The sequence below is a fragment of the Dichotomopilus funicola genome, assembly GCF_033296635.1.
Source record: "Dichotomopilus funicola strain CBS 141.50 unplaced genomic scaffold C8A04scaffold_1, whole genome shotgun sequence".
Classification (NCBI taxonomy): Eukaryota; Fungi; Ascomycota; class Sordariomycetes; order Sordariales; family Chaetomiaceae; genus Dichotomopilus; species Dichotomopilus funicola.
This window is the reverse complement of record NW_026944022.1, coordinates 436,093-456,960: the sequence shown is the minus strand read 5'-3', so window position 1 is coordinate 456,960 and position 20,868 is coordinate 436,093. Positions and strand designations below refer to the sequence as shown.

Below are 20,868 nucleotides of genomic sequence, written 5' to 3'. Positions count from 1 at the left end.
GGGATTGAAAGGGAAATCAGCTCGCACCTCAAACCCCCAGGCTCAGAACGGAATGTCGATGCATGGGGCGCATGGGAGCCGGTTCAAGGCTGCGTCTGTGCTTCCCACCAGCCGCATTCCGCGACCCTCACGCAAGGTATGCCATTGGCTTGACACCCTCGGATACTCCATTCTCTCTCTTATCGGCCTAGCGAAGCTGCAGGAGCTCCAAAAGCACACCTTTTTGGTGCTTTCTCAAGGGGTTCCAAACAGGGTCTGCCGTCAGAATAGGGGCAGGCAGGCAGAACCGGGGAATTTGTTTCATGGGGCGATGGTCTATCTTACAGTGTTTTCACAGGACTGAAAAAAAAACTGGGAGGGCTAGTTACTTGCGGGCCTCGTAAGTCGATCGATTTCCGAAGGACGCGCCGAGGAAGGCGGTTGGTGACAAAACAATTGGGAAGAGTTCGGAGAAGAAGAGCGTGGCTCGAGGTATTGGTTGGGACCAAGTTCCAACATCTCGCCTCGTGGTTCATCAGGGGCTCTCCGGATCTCAAATGTCGCGGAATGGCGCCAACCCACAATCGGCAGAACCAAATGTTCAGGGGTGTGCTGCGAAGCGAAGGAAGAAAAACATCGACGGCTTCTGATGGGGCCCATCTCAGGTGAAACTGGAGCTAATCCGGTTGCGATCGACCGCCGTTGCGGATCCGCGCGTGCGGGAGCCCCCGATCACGAAGTTAAAAGTCGGCCGGCCCATGGAAGACGAATGACGGCCCGAGGGGGGTGTCGATTCGGTATTGTGATTGTGGTGTCAAGTATCAGTTCCGTGTGGTGACAGGTCGTCGGGGCGCCTCTCTCTATAACGAAACCTTGGAAGCTGCGATTGAGTTGCTCTCGGTGGTCGATCGTCGCGTTTCCTCGTCGCCAGGACGGGAGAACGCGCACCGAGGTGGGAGCTGGGAAGCGGCAGGCGAAATGCAGAAGCAGGGAGTCCAGCCCCACACCAAGCCCGGGCAAGCAGGCCCGAGAAAGCCATGCCTGGCGGGTCTGGGTTCGGGCTGCCCTCCCTGCACCATGCAGCGAGGCAGGCGAATAACTCATTAAGACGGAGAGCCCCGTTCGTGACTGCTGCTTCTGCGCCCCCGAGCCACCGTTTCATGCATATCGAGCGAAGCAGAGGATTCTTTTTGATCTGTCGACTTATTTCCGCCGTCTGATGCGAAGGGCCCGACTCGCCCTTTTTGTACCTCGCCGCCGCCGTCGAAGCCCCGTCACTTCGTGCATTTTCTCAACCAGGACCTCCGCTGTTCAAAAATCGGCTCGCCGTCTCTGTTTGTTGCACCTGACCACCCACCTCGGCAACCGACCGACTTGATTACGGCGACATTCGCTCAGTCTCGACCACCGCCTATCTAAAGGAGTGAGATTGGGGCTTACACACGACAACCCCTTGTGCTGAGGCGTTTCGATTCGGTTTTTTCCTCAACAACCGGGCTTTGCACGCTCCTCGGTTGCGACAACTTTTAACTCAACGGTGTTGAAGCTCTTCTCGGCGTCTAAAATTCGACGTTTTGGAAGGGCGAGGCAGCTGCGGTTTTGACATAACTCTCGGAGCCTTCTTTAGTTGGCTGCCCCGCCACCCACGCCAACAGCTGCCCGCCGGGAGCTCCGCACCGACCACCGAACGACGTCAGCGGGCATCGTCGGGGCATCGAGTCTCCCAATATTGCTCGGAAGGCGAGCACAATTAAAAAGGAAAAAAAAATCTCTTTTTTGCCCAATTGGGACCGCAATCATGTGTTTCGGGGGCCGCGACAAAGGCGACGAAGCGGGCGCCGCCCGGTCGCGAGAGCTCGATAAAATAATTCGCGCCGATGAGAAGCGCATGTCGAAAGAAGTGAAGCTCCTGCTTTTAGGTACGGCTAAATTGGTTTTAGTATCGACAAGATGGCAGAGCTGATCGCGTGTGATTGTACAGGAGCCGGCGAATCCGGGAAATCGACAGTTCTCAAACAGATGAAACTCATCTACGCGCAAGGCTTCAGCAAAAATGAGAAGTTGGAGTGGAAGCCCGTGGTGTTTGCCAACATCCTCCAATCGTTCCGCACAATCTTTGATGCAATGAACGATTTGGGTATCACATTTGAAAACCCGGACAACGAGGCAAGCTCCCCCTTCTCTTCCGGCCGCCCAATCTGACCTGATTTATTAACTCGTTCGCCACAGAAAAACATGGCTCAGGTAATGGTAGAATATGAGATGACGCCACACGAGCCTCTACCACAAGAATATCTGGAGCCAGTTAGGCAGCTCTGGGCGGACTCGGGCGTCAGGAAGGCCATGGAAAAGGGGAACGAATACGCTCTCCACGACAACCTAGACTAGTAAGTTGCGCTCGACACCCATTCAACTTGTGGAAAGGCTAACCCAGAGTTACAAGTTTCTGCAACGAGGTGGAGCGTCTCTGGGACAAGAATTACGTCCCCACAGATCAGGATCTTCTGCGATCGAGGTTAAGGACCACAGGCATCACGGAGACCATTTTCGACCTGGGCCAGCTGACATACCGCATGTTCGACGTCGGCGGCCAACGGTCGGAACGAAAAAAATGGATCCACTGCTTCGAGAACGTCAACTGTCTGCTTTTCCTGGTCGCCATCTCCGGGTACGACCAATGTTTGGTCGAGGATAAAGATGGCGTATGTGTTACCCTCCCGAAGCCCTCTTACTCGAACCTATAAAAAGAGCACAGAAGCTAACAGCATGGGATACAGAACCAAATGAACGAAGCGCTGATGCTTTGGGAGTCCATCGCCAACTCCCACTGGTTCACCAACTCATCGCTCATCCTCTTCCTCAACAAGATCGACCTGTTCAAGGAGAAGCTCGCCAAGAGCCCGATAACAGATTACGGTTTTACCGACTACCACGGTCCGCCAGACAATTGGGAGAAAGCCAGCAAATATTTCACGGACAAGTTTCGGGCACTGAACAGGAACCCAGAAAAAGAGATCTACCATCACCTGACCAACGCAACCGATACCAACCTTCTCAAGATCACGATGGGATCCGTGCAGGACATGATCATCCAGCGGAACCTGAAGCAGCTCATTCTGTAAGAATCGACATATTTGCATGCTCGTGCCTTTCCTGCTGGGGTTTTTCTTTTGTCTTCTACTCCCTCCGTCATCGGGGTCCGGCGGCGTGAAGCTCGTGCGGCTTGCCTGCTGTAAGCATCCAATTGCGGGTATGCTGGCACTTGATCGAGAACCGTTGCGAAAACGAACGCAACCGTTCCGTCGCACACCCCTCCCCCACACCAGACCCCCGTTACCTTGTTTCATCAATCTTGTCGTTATGATACCACAAAAACGCTTATTATGTTATTACTGCTACTTACTACCTTGGCATTTTTATTTAAAAATGATAATCCGTCCTAACAATTGTGACTTCTGTTGATAGGGTCTAAATGCGCGCCCCCCACTTCTACTCTTCATACATAGTACCCAACCTCTCAAGGTACCTGGTACAAACCGACCGAGAAATGTGGCTTTCACGACCCACGCAACGCCCAGCCACCGAGCCCGTCCGTTTCCCGTTTTCAAGACGAGCGACCTTTTGTTTGCGGATGGCAACCTCTTTCACATCCCTGTTTCTTAATTCGTTGTACATTACTACTTGGGGGGCGACATATCATTGTCGAGTCTCCCCTTTCTTCTTAAACTAGTTTCCTGGTCACCGCTCTTCTATTACCGATATACCCACGAAGGGTGCCGGGCCAGTGCGGTGATTCAAGCTGGCCGGAAAGAAGACTGACATCACCTTCCCCATCAACAAGATCACGGTTTTTGTGACGGCAACTGAGACCCGCATTCCCGCAGCTGGATGGTTTCCTCTCTTTGCTTTTCACAGGAGAATAAAAGTTGAATCGAGACTGGCAAGAGAATGGACAGCTTCTGAGGACTAACTGACTCCAAACGAGCGCAGGGTGGGAAGGGCAATTAGAGATAAACGCGTCTCTTCTGGACCCCATCAGGAGTGGGTCTTCTTCGGCTTTCTCCCCTGACTTGGAGTTATAAAATCGCCGGCGGCCGTTTCTGTGTCTCAGCTCTTATTTTTTCCCTTTCCGTATTTCTGCGGAAAGAGTTCCGAGAGAAGGGGACGAGGCGCACGACAAAGAGTGAAAGGGAAGGCGACAAGCGTCGAGGGGAAGCGAGGAAAACGTTAATATCCTATCCCTGCTACCACTCCCCTTGCCGAATGCCGGATGTCACGATGTGGGGCAGCCGACTTCAGTAAGATGGGGGCAAACCGTTACGCCGCCCCTTGTCCGGCCCAGCCGCACACTCCCCCACCAACCACAGGCAATCCCGCCCAGCAACCTCAACCCGGGAATCCTTCCGCTTGGCCTGAGTTGACCTCCCCCTTTCCCTCGTCTCTTGTCCCTCGAACTTAGTTTGTGGTGAAGCAGTGCGGGGAGGATTTTAACTAGTTGGTCTTCGGCAAACGATTTTTGGTTCATGTTTTCTGTTGAGGGAATGGAGGAAAAGCTTGAGTAAAACCTTTCTTTGATGGAATAATGATTGATGGCACTTGATCTCTTGTTCGGATGGAATATTCTTCCTTTTATCTTTGGTCAAATTTTAGGTGTGGATGGGATGACTCGTTGAGTGGGAATGTGTTACCCCGTATTTACCAGATAAGAAACTCCAACGCAAGAAGGATGATACTCAAATCCTCATCCCCTCGTCCGCCCTGGTCCAGGTGTCTCCTCCCGTAATCCGTTCACCCTTGCAAGCTAAGACACCGAGTGTCGAAACCCCCCCCCCGGGCGCCCGCAACCACTTCGGCACTCACGAGGGCAGAATCAAGGTTTCCTCAAGGAAACCTTCCAGGATTCCTAAACAGCTTTCTTTGCTGTTAGTCGGCTGCGTCAACGAACTCGTCGGCGTTCTCTTCACTAAGCTTATTTCTTCTACGGGTAACATCTCCAAATCTTCGCCGGGGACTCCGGGAAGCGACGGTGTTGGCAACATCTCTCCTCGCTTATTTCGGTTTCGCAGTCGGAAATTTGTGGAGGAGATCGGCAGTCTCGGCTGGGGCCGTAAAACGTTGGACCAAAGATTCCCCAAATCGAGCCAGGCCCCCTGAGTGATGAAGGATGACTACACTAAATGTTATCTCCTGGTACGAATAGGACTTCGTACATTTTCTGCGTTCGTGACTTGACGCGGTCAGCTTGGGAGCCTGGTCGACCCGTCCGCTCCGGATATTCGTTGTTGTTCGTTGTGATTTGAATTAACTAGCCCGGGTGTTCGGGGGCTGGGCGTCCCCCCGACTTTGCTGTGACGGTCGTGGGGGTGCAACAGGAATTACTCGGTGGGTTTACACGACCGGGTGAAGAGGGGCAAGCCGGAGAATGACCTCCCAAGGACTGGTGGAACTGGTTCAGAATACCGAATCGATGCAACGTCTGTTCGCAGGTACCAGAGAAACACAAGTCTGGATCATCTGCTGGACGGTAATGTTAATCCTTAAGCGGCTTTGCATATGCCGGGCGGGTGGGCAGGGAGGCAGAACTGTGTTAGTGTACGCGCTTTGGTTCGCTTTTCGAGTGTATCTATACTACTCGATTTGGTTTGCAAAGTTACGACTACACTATTCGTACCACAGTAAGCAGGCATGCTGACTCCATCCTTTCGCTCACGCAGGATGATTCTCGGAGGTTACACAGCTTTCGGTTCGCAGTTCGCAGCAGTGGGTCGGGCTTCCCCGGCCGGATGTGGGAGGATTTCCCGCGAACCTGTCACCGTTGACCTTTGCTTTTTCTTCATTTTTGAAGACCCACCTTGCTTTTTCCCCTGCAGAACGTGTTTGAAAAACGGAGGGTACACTAAAGAAGCCACCGAATCAAGGAAATGGGGGCAAAAACGACCGTTTTGCGGTGGGATGGGAACCATTTCGCAATTCAAGAACTGCACGCTGGCGTCGATGGAGTTCATGCAGCGCGATGTCTCGTGGGAGACCGCTCCCCGGCACCTGGATCGGCTGTTGGATGGCGGCCACGTGGATTCCGGCCGCGGCCGTTGCATGGCGGAATCTTGCACTGGTTCGCAGCAAGGCCCCTGTCCGAAAAGAAACGATAAATGGGTCTCGCACGTTTTTTGATGTGTTTTTGAAGATGCTGGTAGGAAAACACTGTACGTGATGTTTGTCTCGCCTAAGACACGGGGCGTCATGTTTTCCTCTTGCAGGATCTCATCGCAACCGCAAAAATAACCATGCATGACGCCACAGCCGGAGTGCCGATGTTGGTTGGTGCTAATGGTGAATTGCCGAGCAGGGCTGGTCTGCTCAGCTCGCGTGTTGGTCCTCCTCCAATTCACCCCGCCAACCACGAGTTCTCCTCAAGTACCGTGCGGGACAAGACAGCTGCACGGTGAACCCGTCAAGCCATCTTGAGAAGATGTTGCCGCATTGTAACTCGCATTTTCATGTAGAATAGACGCAACTCACACTAGAGGGTGTTGATACATCTTAGTGATATTTGCGTCACCTTCGTCAATTTGCATCTTCTGATACACACTTTTAGAGAAGATTCTTGTGTGGTCGACAGAAGCGAGGAGTCGGCGTCGGTATCTGATCAAAGGGGTTTATCAAGCGACATGGATACCTGCCATCAAAATGAATCTTGAAAAACTTGAAGTCGGAGCTGTTTTAGGCAGATGAAATTAAAGTTCAATACGGCAACATCTGTTGAAGCCAAACATGTGCAAAGTTAGGTGCGCGCAAACTCGTGTCCAGGATGGCTTGATGATTTCGCCATACAACGGGTAACAGCTGACCAACAACTCGTGCACGAAATCAAGATAGCTTCCACTCTCAAAGTTAGAAATGTACCTAACTCTTACAGAGGAGTATTTTGAGCTTCGTAAAAGGGGTCGATAAGAAAAAAAGCATATAGCCAAGTTGACAAGTGCCGTGCTGGAAGCTGTGAGCACAGTGTTAGCCCGCACGGCCCAAGTAAACAACCAACAACCACAGCCGCCGGTCCCTCTTTCCTCCTCACGACGACCCCTCACAATCGGATGTAACTCCCCATCCCAGAAAACACACAGAACGCCAGACCGCACCTACTTCTATGCGATTCGGGTATCAAAAAGTCGACAATATTCTCGGCTACTTCGGGTTTTACCCCGCCTTCCATTGTTTGTTGGGTGTACTGACCCCAACCTAGTGTAAATAGACATTTGAGGCCCCAGACTCCAGGGCAACCTCAATTGACTGCACTCACGCAACAACCTCACTACCACCATTTCAAAGCTAGGCCGATTTTTGTTCTATGAGAGAACCTCCAAGTTCACCATGGCGACGAACAGTCGCGCTTCCAAACCCCTCATAGGGGACAACAACCTAGCCGATTCCAACACCCCTGCCACTGCAGATATCGTAGGCGGAAAGAGTACCGTCGGAAAGCCCAAGTCAACGCAACGGCCCTCCTTTTTCCGAACGAAACGTGGTATCATCATTACAGTGATTGTCGTCCTCGTCATCATCGGTGGTGGCCTGGCGGGGTTAGCTGCGCTTCGTAACCGGGGTGGAGGCCAGAGTGGTGATACCGCGGGAGCTGGGGAGGGGGATGGTGATGGAGTCATTACAGATGATACACTGTTTTATGGACAGTCACCGGCGGTCTATCCTTCTCGTGAGTGATACTCCTTGTTTGCGTGTTTACGCCTTTGCTTCTTCAGGTCGTTGTGATGAGGGGATGGGACAGGCCCGGCTATTTTGGAATGAACGAGCTGACTGTAATTGATCTTCAGCGAACACTCCGGGTACGGGGAAATGGCAGGATGCGACACAGAAGGCCCGTGAGCTGGTAAAGAAGATGTCGCTCGAGGAAAAGGTAACGATACAATCCGCACTATGACGCTTCGATATCTTTTACCCCTTGTGAACATTAGAGATGAAGCGGTACTGACCTGTAGGCGAGTAGGTCAGCTTGACTGGTGGCGCCAGCTCTCACACCGGCTGCTCCGGATTTATTCCAGCCATCCCGCGTCTTAATTTCCCGGGCATGTGCTTAAGTGACGCAGGAAATGGGCTTCGTGGGACAGATTTTGTGAGCAGCTGGCCAAGCGGCATCCACGTTGGTGCCAGCTGGAACAAAATGCTTGCTCGACAACGAGGCTCGGGAATGGGAGGCGAGTTTAAGGCCAAGGGTGTGAATGTGTTGCTGGGACCAGTTGTTGGACCAGCGGGCCGTGTTGTGCTTAGTGGGCGGAATTGGGAAGGTACGTCGCCCCTTCACTTGTCCATAATGTTGGAACCAATGTTGACATCGGTAACAGGTTTTGCGAGCGACCCGTATCTCTCGGGGGCTCTGGCCCATGAGACCGTCACAGCGATACAAGCTGCTGGGGTTATTACTAGTACCAAGCACTTTATCGCGAACGAGCAAGAAACAAACCGGAATCCATCGGGGACAACCGAGTCCGTGTCATCCAACATTGACGACAGAACCATGCATGAATTCTATCTTTGGTAAGTTAGGTTGCTACCTTTTATGATCCCACCTTGTTCTGATCAGACACACAGGCCGTTTCAGGACGCTATTCGCGCTGGAAGCGCCAATATCATGTGCTCATATCAGCGTCTTAACAACTCGTACGGCTGCGCGAACAGCAAATCACTCAACGGTCTCCTTAAGACAGAGCTTGGCTTTCAGGGCTGGGTTGTCAGTGATTGGGGCGCCCAACACGCAGGTGTGGCTGCTGCTGCGGCAGGCATGGACGTCGCCATGCCGAGCGGCAGTAACTTTTGGGGCACTAATCTTGTAGATGCCGTCAACAATGGCTCCATAGCGGAGTCTCGTATTGACGACATGGTTGTTAGGTAAGGAAATCCCGTTGTGATCACCAACTTCCGCGACTGACAAAAATAGGACGGTTGCAACATGGTATTTGTTGGGCCAGGACCAAGACTTCCCGAAGCCTGGCGTTGGAATGCCCGTTGACCTTACCCAACCACACAAAATTGTGGATGCCAGGAATTCGAGTTTCCGCTCAATCCTTTCCGACGGTGCAATTGAAGGCCATGTGCTGGTGAAAAACATGCGCAACGCGTTGCCCCTGAAAAAGCCAAAGATGCTGTCCATCTTCGGCTACTCGGCCAAGAATCCGGACAACAATAACCCCACGCCCGGACTTTCTCCTTGGCTCTGGGGCTCTGAGTCCTTCAACTACACCGAGTTTGGCGGGCAGTTCTTCGGCTACACCGGCGAGTATGGGCACACGAATATTGCTTATAACGGAACCATATATTCGGGCGGTGGCTCCGGCGCCACCTCGCAGTCCACTATTGCTTCCCCCTTTGATGCGCTCATGCAACGCGCCTGGGACGATGATACCGCCCTTTTCTGGGATTTTGTCAGCGGTACTCCGTGGGTCAACCCGATGTCAGACGCGTGCTTGGTGTTTGTGAACGCATACGCCACAGAAGCAGCAGATCGCCCGGCCACGCATGATGATTACACCGACGGGCTGGTCAAACACGTGGCGGACCGGTGCCGTAACACCATCGTTGTCTTCCACAACGCCGGGGTCCGGCTAGTCGACCAATTCGTGGACCACGCCAACGTCACGGGCCTTATCTTTGCTCATCTCCCCGGCGAGGCGTCTGGTCGGGCGTCCGTTGCCCTCCTTTACGGCGATGCCAACCCGTCCGGCAAACTCCCCTACACAGTCGCCCGCAACGAATCTGACTACCCGGTCCTAGGGCCCGATAAAGCGGCTAAAGGCAGCAAATTTGCTCGCTTCCCGCAGAGCAACTTTACCGAAGGTGTCTTCCTTGACTACCGCCACTTCGACGCCCACAACATCACCCCGCGGTATGAGTTCGGTTTCGGTCTCAGCTATACCACCTTCGGTTATGCCAATCTTGCCGTAAAGAAAACTGACAACGGGGACTTTTCGGCGTACCCATCCGGTCCCGTGGTTGAAGGTGGTCAACAGGACCTCTGGGACGTGTTGGTCGAGGTGTCAGCGGACTTGTCCAACACAGGCTCAGTGGCCGGGGCGGAGGTTGCGCAGGTCTATGTGGGGATTCCAAGTGACGGCACTCCGGTGAGGCAGCTGCGTGGGTTCGAGAAGGTGTCTCTGAACTCATCGGCCACCGAGACTGTAAAGTTCGAGTTGACGAGGCGAGACCTGAGTGTGTGGGATGTGGTGGCGCAAAAGTGGAAACTGGCGAAGGGGGATTATAAAATCGAAGTGGGTGGGAGTAGTCGCGATTTGCCGTTGGTAGGCAAGGTTACCATTTAGGGTCATTCATTGTCCACAATGGATGGGTAGGAGTTATGGTGATTTCGGTATTTGGCGGAAGCCGGCGAGCTTGTTTTTCGTTTTCTTTTTTCCTTACATGTCACAACGGCTATATGAGTACATGAGAGCATGGGGGGAACGATGTATTTTACGATATCGCGGCCGGCGCAAGAGCGGGTAATGAAGCACTTTCTCCTCGATGATATAGCATAACATCAGCTGTCTTGGTCCCATTTTGGGAGTTAAAGCCCCTTTTTAGGTCTTGGGCCCAGAACGAAACAGCTCTAGGTCACTTCTCGACTGATTACCACTTGCCAACACATACACAAACAGGCCCTTTTTAGATGGAGATTCTTCCAGTCTAATAGCTATCAATGCAGGTACAAGAACCTACCCTCATGTTCAGCATTTGGCCCCGAGGTACCCCACTCACCGAAGGAGGCAAGGCCTGAGAAGTAAAAGCTAAATGATGGAGCGGAAAAAATGAGAGGGGACAAATTACATTGGAGATTCGAGGAAAAGGTGAAAAAGGATGGTATTTGCTGTAACAAATACACATCAAGTGCGTTGGACATACCGCGGATTGAACGCGGGACCGTCTGTAATCAATGGATCATTGCAAAACAGAAATCATACCACTAGACCATATGCCCGTAGACTCTGATGTTATGCTGACACCAACCAACGCTCATCAGCCAGGGCGGGGTTTGCTTCCTGCACCACAATGGAGCGCACCACGGCGGGCTGCCCGCTTCTATTGGGTTCCTCCTGTCGAGCTCCAGGAGATGTGTCGTTCAGGAAAGGGTGTTGGTTTTGTTTTTGGTTAGACCCTAACCCCCGCCAAAGAATTCAGCAGGCCTTGAACAACTCCTCGCCAATCTCGAGGCATTGGACTCTTTTGTTGGGGAGGAGGAAAATCATGTATCCGCACCAAATAAAAGAGTCCCCAGTGAGATTTACAACACCTTGAAGATTTCCTCCCAAAAGAGCCCCCCAAGCCCCCACAACCCATTCAACTTTCTCCGCACTCCTCCTCCAGTTCTGCTTCCCGATTGACAAATGCATCATCACGACCCCTGTCTTTAACAAATCAACAACTATTGGTCGTGTGGCGCAATGGCAGCGCGTTACTTTCCGGTTTGTCCCACCTGGTAAAGGTTCTGGGTTCGAATCCCAGCATGATCGAAGCTTCCTGGAAAAGAAACACTTCGCGAGTTAAACTTTTGTACTTTTGAGGGTTGTGGTTTTCCTGTGGTGGAGTTCAAGGTTTATCATCGTTTATCTCGACTTGCCCTACGACTCCTTGGCAGGGGATGCAAGAGACGCACAAAAGGACGATATCTTCAGTGTGTATCTACGCTCTTGTAATGTCGCTGTATTATTTTTCCGAGAGAAACGCTTTAGGTACCTAGTAAAATGTGACAAGACTGGCGAGATAGTCTCCCTCCTCGCCTGGATGGAGAGACACCCAAGCTTCCCAGCGAGAAACCATATACCCCCATGCCAAATCCAATACCTCCCTTGGTCATATCCCAGCTTCCTCCCACCACCCGAATAAAGATTTTGTCAAATTCAAGCCAGTTTGCACGACGGTCTTAGCTCCACCCTTGTCATTAGCCGAAGACCGAAATATGCAGCCGCGCGAGACAAAAAAAGCCATCCCCTGCCATCGTAACTCCTCCACCAACCCTACCCGCTCTAGACTCCACCACGATCCTCCCATCCACAATGCATCTTTTTCTCTCGGCCACACAACAAACTAATCAATGCGGGTTTAGCTCAGTTGGGAGAGCGTCAGACTGAAGGAAAAACTTCAGGAATTCTATCTGAAGGTCATGTGTTCGATCCACATAAACCGCATAGAGCAAGAAAGCTAGAGCTTCATTTTTTCGGATCTGGGTGTGAGGGGTATGACTCAGTCTTTGTAGGTAGATTTCTTCTTTTTGACATTGCTAAAATAATGTGGCGTAATATGATACATCAACTTCGTAGCGTGACATCTCATGAACCTGATTTTTGTGGTTGGCTGGCTGGCGGAAAGCTGCAGTTGTTGGGATGTCGAAGGGTGTGTAAACTGACCGGTCAAGACTTAGACCATCACTTCACCTCACGTATCATTCTAATCACATCATGAACTCCTGACTCTTGCAAGCGCTCTTCTTTCTACTTCATCGTTGTATACAGTATAGTGATACCCATCGTATAACCACACCCGCTCCTCGAAGGCGACCGAATCAGGTATGAACGAAGCAAAACATGCCCCCGCCTGTCCCAATGAATATCGGTATGGTCACATCATTTTCCAGTCCTCGCGGCCCTTTCAGCGCTACCCGGGCATACCCATTCGCCCTTTTGGCCCGATAACAGCCCTTTGCCTGCTCTTGGGCGATCAGGTCGCCATCCCAACTAATAGCAACCCGCCCATGGGCTTGTGAAGGAAACATGAAAAAGGACAACTCTCCTTGGGTGCTCAAGTAACAGAAAATACCGCCCAACCTGAGAAGATGACAGGGATACAAAATGAACAAAAAGATGTTTGGTCCTTCTCTACCTGTCTATTTCGATGCACAGCCATTCTTTTCACAGAACAAGCCCCCTTCTTCCCTTATGAGTGTAAACGAGGCTTTAACAGAAGCAAAGAAGGGTCAAATCGCGATGTTAACACAATATTAACAGCGCTAGAAACTGAAGCAGGAAGGGGGTGACTTTTATTGGGGAGCAGGTTCGGTGGCCCAGTTGTGGAGACTAGAGAGACCGTCAAGTTAGCAAAACACACTTTGGTAGATGGGTAAGGCGAAAGAGTCATGCAAGGGTGTCACACATACCTGATATCCTGCCTGTTATTCGGGTTCGCCATCCCCGCGTTCTTGTCTTCCCCATGAGCTGCCTCGGCTGACAAGACAGCTTCTGTCTGCCTTAGCCCATTGCTGGCAACACCGGCGCTGCCCGAATTGGAGGGAGCCGGTCCGTCAACCCCGTTGTCCACCAGCGTCCGCTTGGCAACATTGACTGGCCCACCGTTGCCCACCACCGCATCTGCCGCCTGCGCAGCACTATCACCACCGTTACCGTTGCCCTCACCGCCCGCGGCGGATGCCTGCTCAGCAATCTTGCGCTTCTTGCCGCGGCTGGCGTTGAGTTGCTCAAAGTAGCCCTCGGGGACCTCGGTTTGATAGCGGCCACAAAACACGCCGACCTCAAAGTCTTCGACGCGGCCGTCGGGTGAAACCTCCATGCAGGCGGCCTTGAGGTCGTCCAGATCTTGGTAGATGACGTCGTCGGCATTAATGTGGCGGGCGATGTCCTGGCGTGTCTTTTCGTGGGCGATGAGTTCTTGCGGAGTCGCGAGGTCGATACCATACTGGGATAGAGGTTAGCTAACGGGTAGTTTGGGTCGCTTGGAGACTGAACTTACAATATGAGGATGTTTGATGGGTGGAGCACAGCTAGCGAAAATGACCTTGCGAGCACCGGCCTCGCGAGCCATGCTAACAATCTCACGACTTGTAGTACCACGGACGATAGAGTCGTCCACCAGACAGACAACACGGTCACGGAATTCAGACTCCATAGCACTCAGCTTGCGGCGTACGCTCTTCTGGCGGGCTTTCTGGCCGGGTAGAATGAAGGTACGGTATACATAGCGGTTCTTGATGAAGCCGTTGGAGAAGGGCTTGCCGAGACGCTCCGACACAACGGCCGCGGCCGTGTTGCTCGTCTCTGGCACGGGAATAATGACGTCGATCTCCTTAATCCCCTCGTCGCCGAGCACCTCGCGGATCTTGTCGGCCAACTTGGCACCCATGTTTTGACGGCTGCTGTTGATCGAAATGCCGTCCATGATCGTGTCCGGGCGGGCAAAGTAGACATACTCAAAGATGTCGGGCGAGTAGGCGTTGGCAGGAACAACCTGGTGGAACTGGGGCTTTCCACCCTTCTGGATGAAGACGGCCTGGCCGGGTAAGATGTCTTGGAAGTCACGGAACCCCAGCTGTCGGAGTGCGATACTCTCCGAAGCCAGCATGTAGTCCGTACCGCCTTCGATCGTGGACGATGGCCGGCTGCCCATGATCAGGGGGCGGATGCCAAAGGAGTCTCGGAAGGCGAGAATGCCAAAGCCAGCTATCATGGCAGTGGCCGCCCAGGCGCCCTGGCAGCGCTGGTATGTTTGGGCCAGGGAGCTGAAGATATCGTCGACATTGACACGGGCCTTACCGGTCTCGTTGAGGGCATTGGCGAATACGTTGAGCATGAGCTCGCTATCCGAGTCGGTGTTAACATGGCGATGCGCTTCCTTGTCGAGGAAGTGACGCAGCTCGGGCGCGTTGATCAGGTTGCCGTTGTGAGCAAAGCAGATGCCATAGGGGGAGTTGACGTAGAACGGTTGACTCTCGGCACTCTGTTTGTTACCGTCCGATTAGCCAATGCCATACATTCAGCGTGTAAAAGCAAGTAGGAGCGAAAAAGAAATAGGGATAAAAGAGTTGGACAAGGGAACATACAGAGCTCGTCCCTGCAGTCGGATATCGCAAATGCGCGATGCCCATGTACCCCGGCAGATCAGCGGCACGGCGGCCGTCTTCAAACACCTTCGAAGCCATGCCATTGCCCTTGCACTGAAATATTCTGCCGCCAGTTGCACATGTCGCAATGCCGCAAGCATCTTGGCCACGATGTTGGAGGTAGTATAAACTCTCGTGCAGGTCGACCGCTGCGTCGGTGCTCGACGAGTCGGCCAATATGAGGCCGAGAATGCCGCACATCTTTGCGCTGTCCGCCGGCCAATTGACCGGGAAAGGAACGACAAAGTGGTCGGAGGAGACGAGGATGGAATAATACTAGCGGCGACCCTCTTGCCGTCGTCACAAAGTGTCACAACGACAAGAAAGAGTACGAAACAAAGGGTCCGAATCGGGCTCAGTGGAAAAGTCGCAGAGGTTAAAGTTAAAGTGCCTCTTGGTGGAGTGCTGCCGAAGTCGGTCTGGGCTCTGGACCAAGGGACAGGACCCCTAGTATTTTTTTCACTCTTTTCCCTTCCGTTGGCCACACTTTGCGCACGGTTCGTTAGGTAGTTCCCAGGAGCTTGTCGCAGGGAACCGGCCTGCCTGAAGCACCGTGTTTTGGAGCAGGAGTGTGAGCGAAAAAGAAGTTTTGGGGACACTCTCAGGTCATACACCCTTAACAACAACGATGCTGATACATTCACCGCTGGGGTAGTAGGAAGACCGAAAGAGAGAACAAGGTGGGGAAGTGATGATTATGTGGGTAACTCGAATAACCTGCCATCTTCCTAAAAACCAAGATTTACTTCCCTTCTTTCATCAAAGGATGGACAGCGGCAGCTCTCCATAAATACTTTCTCCTGGGCCTGCTTGCCATGCCGAGAGGCATGTGGATGGCGGGGAAAATTTTTTGGAGGGACAGACCGAACGGGAACATTTTCACTCAGCATTGCGGGGCAACCCTGTCCTGTCGCCTTCTTGGCACCGCTAGCAGCTCTTATCTGGGCTTATCTGTTGGCCGCCGTTCCGGCAATGACGGGCGAGTTCAACCGCTGTGAGCCGCCCCCGAATCCTGAGGAAGGTGTCCGGAAAAGAATCAGAAAGTGGATAGAAGCTAACAAGACTTCCCGTACAAAGCTTGACAACACCATTAGCCAGATGGAAATGTTCTTATAACACCGCTTAAAGCAGGAGTTATTAACAAATATTAAAAATGCACATGTGAATTCCTACACTGGTAACCTAGATAGCCAGGCTTATCTGGCAAAGGCCTACCTAGACCAACACTCCCAGTGCTTTGGGTATGTACACTGGGGATCGCGGATCAATAAACTTCCCTCCAAGTACCGTGCCCGCCTAGTACCGTCATTCCGTCCGTTTAGCCCCGGGGTTATGAATGTCTGGTACCCTCTACCACCAGAATGTCCATCTCCCAAACTACCTCTGTCAATCCACCTCCCATTCTCTTTTTTCCCCTCCTCACCATATGCAGTTAGTCCGCTCCCAAATGAGGAGGCAGATATGCAATAAAACAGCGGCATGATTACCGAAACAAAAGGATCGCTGCCGTAGCTTTGGTCCTAGCCCCGGTTGCATGTTGTCTTTTGCCCTCAACCCCATGTCGAGGCCAAATCGCCAAAAACTTGTTGGCCAAAAAAAAATAGGGGCTGTGGCAAGAAAGAAGAGGAAGAGGGTGAAAAGGGAGACCATGAAGCCCGAAGTCCGTAACGATAGACCTCGCTGCAAAACGCCACCATATGCTTGGTGTGAAGGGGCCATGTATGTGTAAAGTGACTTTAACCGCCCCCGATTACCCTGATGACTAATGGCCAAACAACACCAAGCCCATGGCCAGAGGCGGGCCAAAAAAAAGAGTAAAAGGAAACCCCCCAAAGGCGGGAAAGAACAAGGAATCTCGATGCTAGACCAGCTCAGCAAGAGCTTTGGCCCGGGTTTCCTCAACTGCCTTGATAAAGGTTTCGTAGGGGGTCAACGTGCCAAGGGCGCGGCGCATATGGGCATTAACAATCTGCAGTCCGTAAATGTAGCTTGCGTTGACCCAGCCGAATCTGTGGAAGAATATTAGAAACATCGTTGACTCGGGTGCATGTAAGCAAAGAATAAAGGAGAAATTAAAAACTCACCCCTCCCTGGCAACACCCTTGAAATCTAGGCCCTGGTTGCCATACTCGGCATCGACTCTGTGAGGATCAATAGGCCTCGTCACGTCGTACTTCTCCACCACCACGCCGTTGAAATCAACAAATGCTTTGGTGATCATAAACAGCCACTTGTACGCCAGCCGCTCAGCCTCTTCAGTGAAGCTGTACCGGTACAGGCCCGTCCATGCCAGCATCTGCTGCGGTGCCCAACCATACGGGTAATCCCATTGACGGTTGGGCCGCTCCAGGCCAACCTCGCCACGGCTCTCCTTAGTACCCGACAGCAGGCCACCGAAAGCCTCGAACCGCGGCAGTGCCTTCGTAACCATGGCAGCAGCCTGCTTGGGGCTGCTGACGCCGGCCCAGAGAGCCCAGAAAGTTGTGGCACTCTCATAACTGCACTGCTGGCGCTTGGCGGTGTTGTAATCGAAGTACATGCCTTCCGTCTCGCTCCAGAGATACTTGTCAATGGCCAGCTTGCGGCGCTTTGCGCGGCGGTCCCAGATGGCAGAGGCCTCGACTTGGCCAGGAACCATGTCACCGACGCAGTAGTCGGCAGGAATGATGAGCTTGTCGCCAAAAACATTGCGGATAGTGCGCGCGATGTCGGTCTCGTACTTGAACAGCAGCGAGTTAAGGTCGATGGTTGCCAGGTCTGCACAGATGCCCTCGAAGCGGTACGTGGTGTCGTGCCCAGATTCGCGTACTGCTCGGTCGTGCATGAAATAATCATCGAGCTCGGGCTCGTGAACTTTGCCCGTGTTGTATGCCTCAACAAACTCCTCAAATTTCATCCCGTGCTTCTCCATGTACGGCTCCAGGATGTGTACGAAATGGCCAGCTTCCGTCTCGGGCGGGACGCCGAGACCTTCCGGGCGATATCGCGACAGCCCGGTGACAGGGTCTAGGCGCGGCTCGGCCACCCAGACGCTATGGTACTCCTTGATAGCAGCGAGGATAGCGGTGCGGAGGAACTCTACTGCATCCGGCTCGTGCTTAATCTTGTCGTAGACTCGGAGGGCCATGTCGGTTAAAAACGGCGGCTGCGAACGGCAGAGGTAGTAGGATCGCGTTGCGTTGAGAACCTTGCCGTAGTGCTTGATGCAGAAGCAAAAGTTGAGAACCATGGACTTGGCCAAATGGACCTTGTCGTGGACTAGCAAACCGAGCGACTCCATGTAGCTATCCCAGCCGTACAACTCATTGAAACGGCCGCCGGGGACCACAAACGGTCTCCCTTGCATCGTTTTCTCCCCTGTCGTGGGATCAACTACCTCTTCCATATCCACGGCCAACAGGCCGGGCTTGGCGTTCATGTCGCGGACAATCTCGGGAGTGATCTTCTCGGGGAGGAGTTGGACGTCAAGGCGAATGTCGGGCTTCTCCTCAGCTAGTTTGGTGTAGTACTCGTACTGCTCCGGGGCACCCCTGGGAATGTAGATGCGGGGGCGGGGATCGTCGGTCCAATCCTTGGGGTCGCGAGCGGCGATTTCGATGCTTGAGGCGTCGATGCGCCGGGTAAGGCCTTCCCAGAAATCATCACGGATCCGCCGTGAGAGGCGATTGACGGGGTTCTCGTTGAGCCGGGCTTCGTCGAGGATGATCTGCTTACGACCATACTCTTTGGCGAGTGAGAGCTCTTGAAGAAGATTGGAGAGCATGTAGGTACCACGGATATCGAATCGGTTGTGGCCGTTAGAGGCCGCTGTGCGGAGCGAGAGTACCTGAAAGAGAACAACCGGTTAACTTCCTCCTGAACCCGCTGACAAAACCCCACGGCATACCTTGGGTCCAGCATCCTCAATCGTAATCTGCATATTCTGGTCGGTGTCTTCCTGTGCTTGTAGACTCTGGAGTGTCGGCTCGACCTGGATCAGGAAGCGGCGGGAATGGGGGATGGTGCTCTCATCTTAACGCAATTGCGGTTAGTAGTTGATCGTCGTTGGGATCGTGACTGATAGAACAATACCTACCATGGCTTCCTCTCCTGTACGGCTCAGGCACCACCAGCCGTTCCATCTGCCTCAGCAAACTATTCTGTAGTACGCGAATCCAATCAGCAATTGTCACAAAGCGCACAAACATAGCCGACCTCGGCTTTTGCGACTTCAGCGCCCCCCGGCCAAAACATCGCCAAATTCCGATCATCGCCCTCCTCGACAACCCCCAGCAGGAAGCTGCCTTACCTGAGAGTAGGTACGTGTCCTTGGACCGGCACGGGTGTTCCTATGGCGGTCCTCGGCGGTGTAGTAGGTCCTCGCGTCATCGTAGACGTTAAGCAGGTCGTCGGATGACCCGGGGGTCTTCTTCAATTCACCCGGAGCCGAGGCGCTGGGTGCAGAAGCGGAACCCAAAGCGGAAGCCGAAGCAGTGGCCGCCGAGGGTGGGGCGGGCCCGCCCATCACGGAATCCGGAACAATGGGCATCGCGGGGTTTGGTAGAGTTGTGAGGCTCGGCGCAAAGACGAGGGTATGAGGTACTACTCGAGGGTACGAGGGGAGGTGAGCGGTTGGTTGGTTAATGGGTTGATTTGCAGGCGGCACCCAATAACACGAAGCTTTACCACGCCGGTTGGTTGGTCGGTTGGTCTAAACCCGAGTTCGTTCGTCGCCGCTTTTCGGGTTTCTGTCGGGTGCAAATTTTAGTTGAGCAGGCCCGAGAGAAAAAAAAGAGAAGGCCTGCAATAGCTGCTTTGTTCTCTGTTGGGGGAAGGAAAGAAAAGAAAATGGGGAAGTCGGATGGAAATTGGCAGGAAAGGCGCTCGGGTTTGTGGCGTTGCTAGGAGAAGTTGGAGTGTTGTCTCACAATTGCGTTCCACTAGAAGCGGCTAACTCAAGTGCAAGTCGGGTGCCACTTAACTCCCCGAATGCTGGAAATTCGCCAGGGGATCGCCCGAGATTGGGATCCGGTCACGCGCACCTGGAAAAAAAAAAGATATTGCACCTGGTTATTTGGTTGGTTGGGGTGGCAATGGTTTGAGAAAGGCGAGGTCTGGCTGCTACAGCCTCCAAAAATATTCCCAGACGCTCGTTTATTAGGACAAAGGGCCGCGTTGGGTTGATCGGTGCCGCATCAGTCGGTGGGTTGGCTGCAGAGCGTAAAGGGATTTTTGCTTCGAGTGGGCTCTGCCGAGGATCGGGTATCGACACAGATTCAGGCGGAGTGAGCCGCTTGTCCTCTCGTTGGTATATAAAGAGCGGTGGAGGATTGGTTTGGTGTTTAGACAAACTCCTGAAGTGAGAAGCACTTGTGAGCCTACTGGAGGCCAAACAACTGCTAAGTTCAGGGTTGTTTGGGTGTGCGCGGATTCCGTGGCAAACTCACGATCTTTTCGAGGTGAAAAGAAGGCGACTTGCATGTAGATCGTCAATTGCTTGACGTCAATTGGTCGTTGATTGCGCTTCCCCGAACCTGAGCCAACGACCACTGGACACAAAAACAGCTATTGACTTGGAAAGTTCTAAGTAGTGTCTTATCTCTATCTCTACGTTTTTGACCAGTATGCCTTTCGTTCGTGACTTTCCTTGTCCACGGGAGTCAAAACACCCCACAGCTGAGCCAACTCACAGCTTCTGCGTCCTCCTGATACCAACACACTGGGCACGGCTTGTCACAAGCTGGAGGCATGAGTGGGGGCCGATGACGCTGCGGATCGCTGCGGATGCAGCTGGCACTCACAGTTGGGTCCACTATGACGAAGCCGTTGTATGTACATTCGCATTTTGGCGGACAGCAGCCCAAATCTTGTGCACCTGTGTTCCCATGTCCGGCTTACTTCCAATTCCTGGGTCCCCATTGTTTTTTCGACAATAGTGAACAAGAAATCTAAACTTTGAATTCCCAAAAGCTCAGGGAAGCCCTTGGAGCATGAGGTGGTATCGGAGTTTCGTGTTACCGACC

At 52.9% G+C, this 20,868-nt stretch overlaps 4 protein-coding genes and 3 non-coding genes across 7 annotated transcripts; 4 read left to right on the top strand and 3 right to left on the bottom strand.

Moving 5' to 3' along the window:
* Nucleotides 1-1,777: 1,777 nt before the first annotated feature.
* Nucleotides 1,778-3,101, top strand: C8A04DRAFT_33595 (guanine nucleotide-binding protein alpha-2 subunit; the record flags this gene model as incomplete). The annotated part of the gene is made up of 5 exons (XM_062782517.1): nucleotides 1,778-1,898; nucleotides 1,961-2,145; nucleotides 2,209-2,366; nucleotides 2,423-2,681; nucleotides 2,757-3,101. The coding sequence occupies 5 exons, from the start codon at nucleotides 1,778-1,780 to the stop codon at nucleotides 3,099-3,101; spliced, it is 1,068 nt and encodes a 355-aa protein (XP_062641439.1).
* Nucleotides 3,102-7,347: 4,246 nt separating this feature from the next.
* On the top strand, nucleotides 7,348-10,304 carry C8A04DRAFT_8644 (uncharacterized protein; the record flags this gene model as incomplete). Its single annotated transcript, XM_062785190.1, has 6 exons — nucleotides 7,348-7,687; nucleotides 7,806-7,888; nucleotides 7,979-8,276; nucleotides 8,334-8,526; nucleotides 8,581-8,877; nucleotides 8,927-10,304. The coding sequence occupies 6 exons, from the start codon at nucleotides 7,348-7,350 to the stop codon at nucleotides 10,302-10,304; spliced, it is 2,589 nt and encodes an 862-aa protein (XP_062641438.1).
* A 568-nt stretch (nucleotides 10,305-10,872) lies between these two features.
* C8A04DRAFT_t1 lies at nucleotides 10,873-10,957 on the bottom strand. The gene has a single exon. It is a non-coding gene; the product is annotated as a tRNA-Ala (tRNA).
* A 449-nt stretch (nucleotides 10,958-11,406) lies between these two features.
* Nucleotides 11,407-11,489, top strand: C8A04DRAFT_t6. The gene has a single exon. It is a non-coding gene; the product is annotated as a tRNA-Arg (tRNA).
* A 583-nt stretch (nucleotides 11,490-12,072) lies between these two features.
* C8A04DRAFT_t7 lies at nucleotides 12,073-12,164 on the top strand. The gene has a single exon. It is a non-coding gene; the product is annotated as a tRNA-Phe (tRNA).
* An 848-nt stretch (nucleotides 12,165-13,012) lies between these two features.
* On the bottom strand, nucleotides 13,013-15,067 carry C8A04DRAFT_23859 (nucleophile aminohydrolase; the record flags this gene model as incomplete). Its single annotated transcript, XM_062778848.1, has 4 exons — nucleotides 13,013-13,049; nucleotides 13,130-13,665; nucleotides 13,720-14,703; nucleotides 14,807-15,067. 4 exons carry the CDS (start codon nucleotides 15,065-15,067, stop codon nucleotides 13,013-13,015), a joined length of 1,818 nt encoding a protein of 605 aa, XP_062641437.1.
* Nucleotides 15,068-16,727: 1,660 nt separating this feature from the next.
* Nucleotides 16,728-19,370, bottom strand: C8A04DRAFT_33592 (glycoside hydrolase; the record flags this gene model as incomplete). Its single annotated transcript, XM_062782516.1, has 5 exons — nucleotides 16,728-16,875; nucleotides 16,951-18,692; nucleotides 18,753-18,877; nucleotides 18,942-19,005; nucleotides 19,155-19,370. 5 exons carry the CDS (start codon nucleotides 19,368-19,370, stop codon nucleotides 16,728-16,730), a joined length of 2,295 nt encoding a protein of 764 aa, XP_062641436.1.
* Between the last annotated feature and the right edge of the window lie 1,498 nt (nucleotides 19,371-20,868).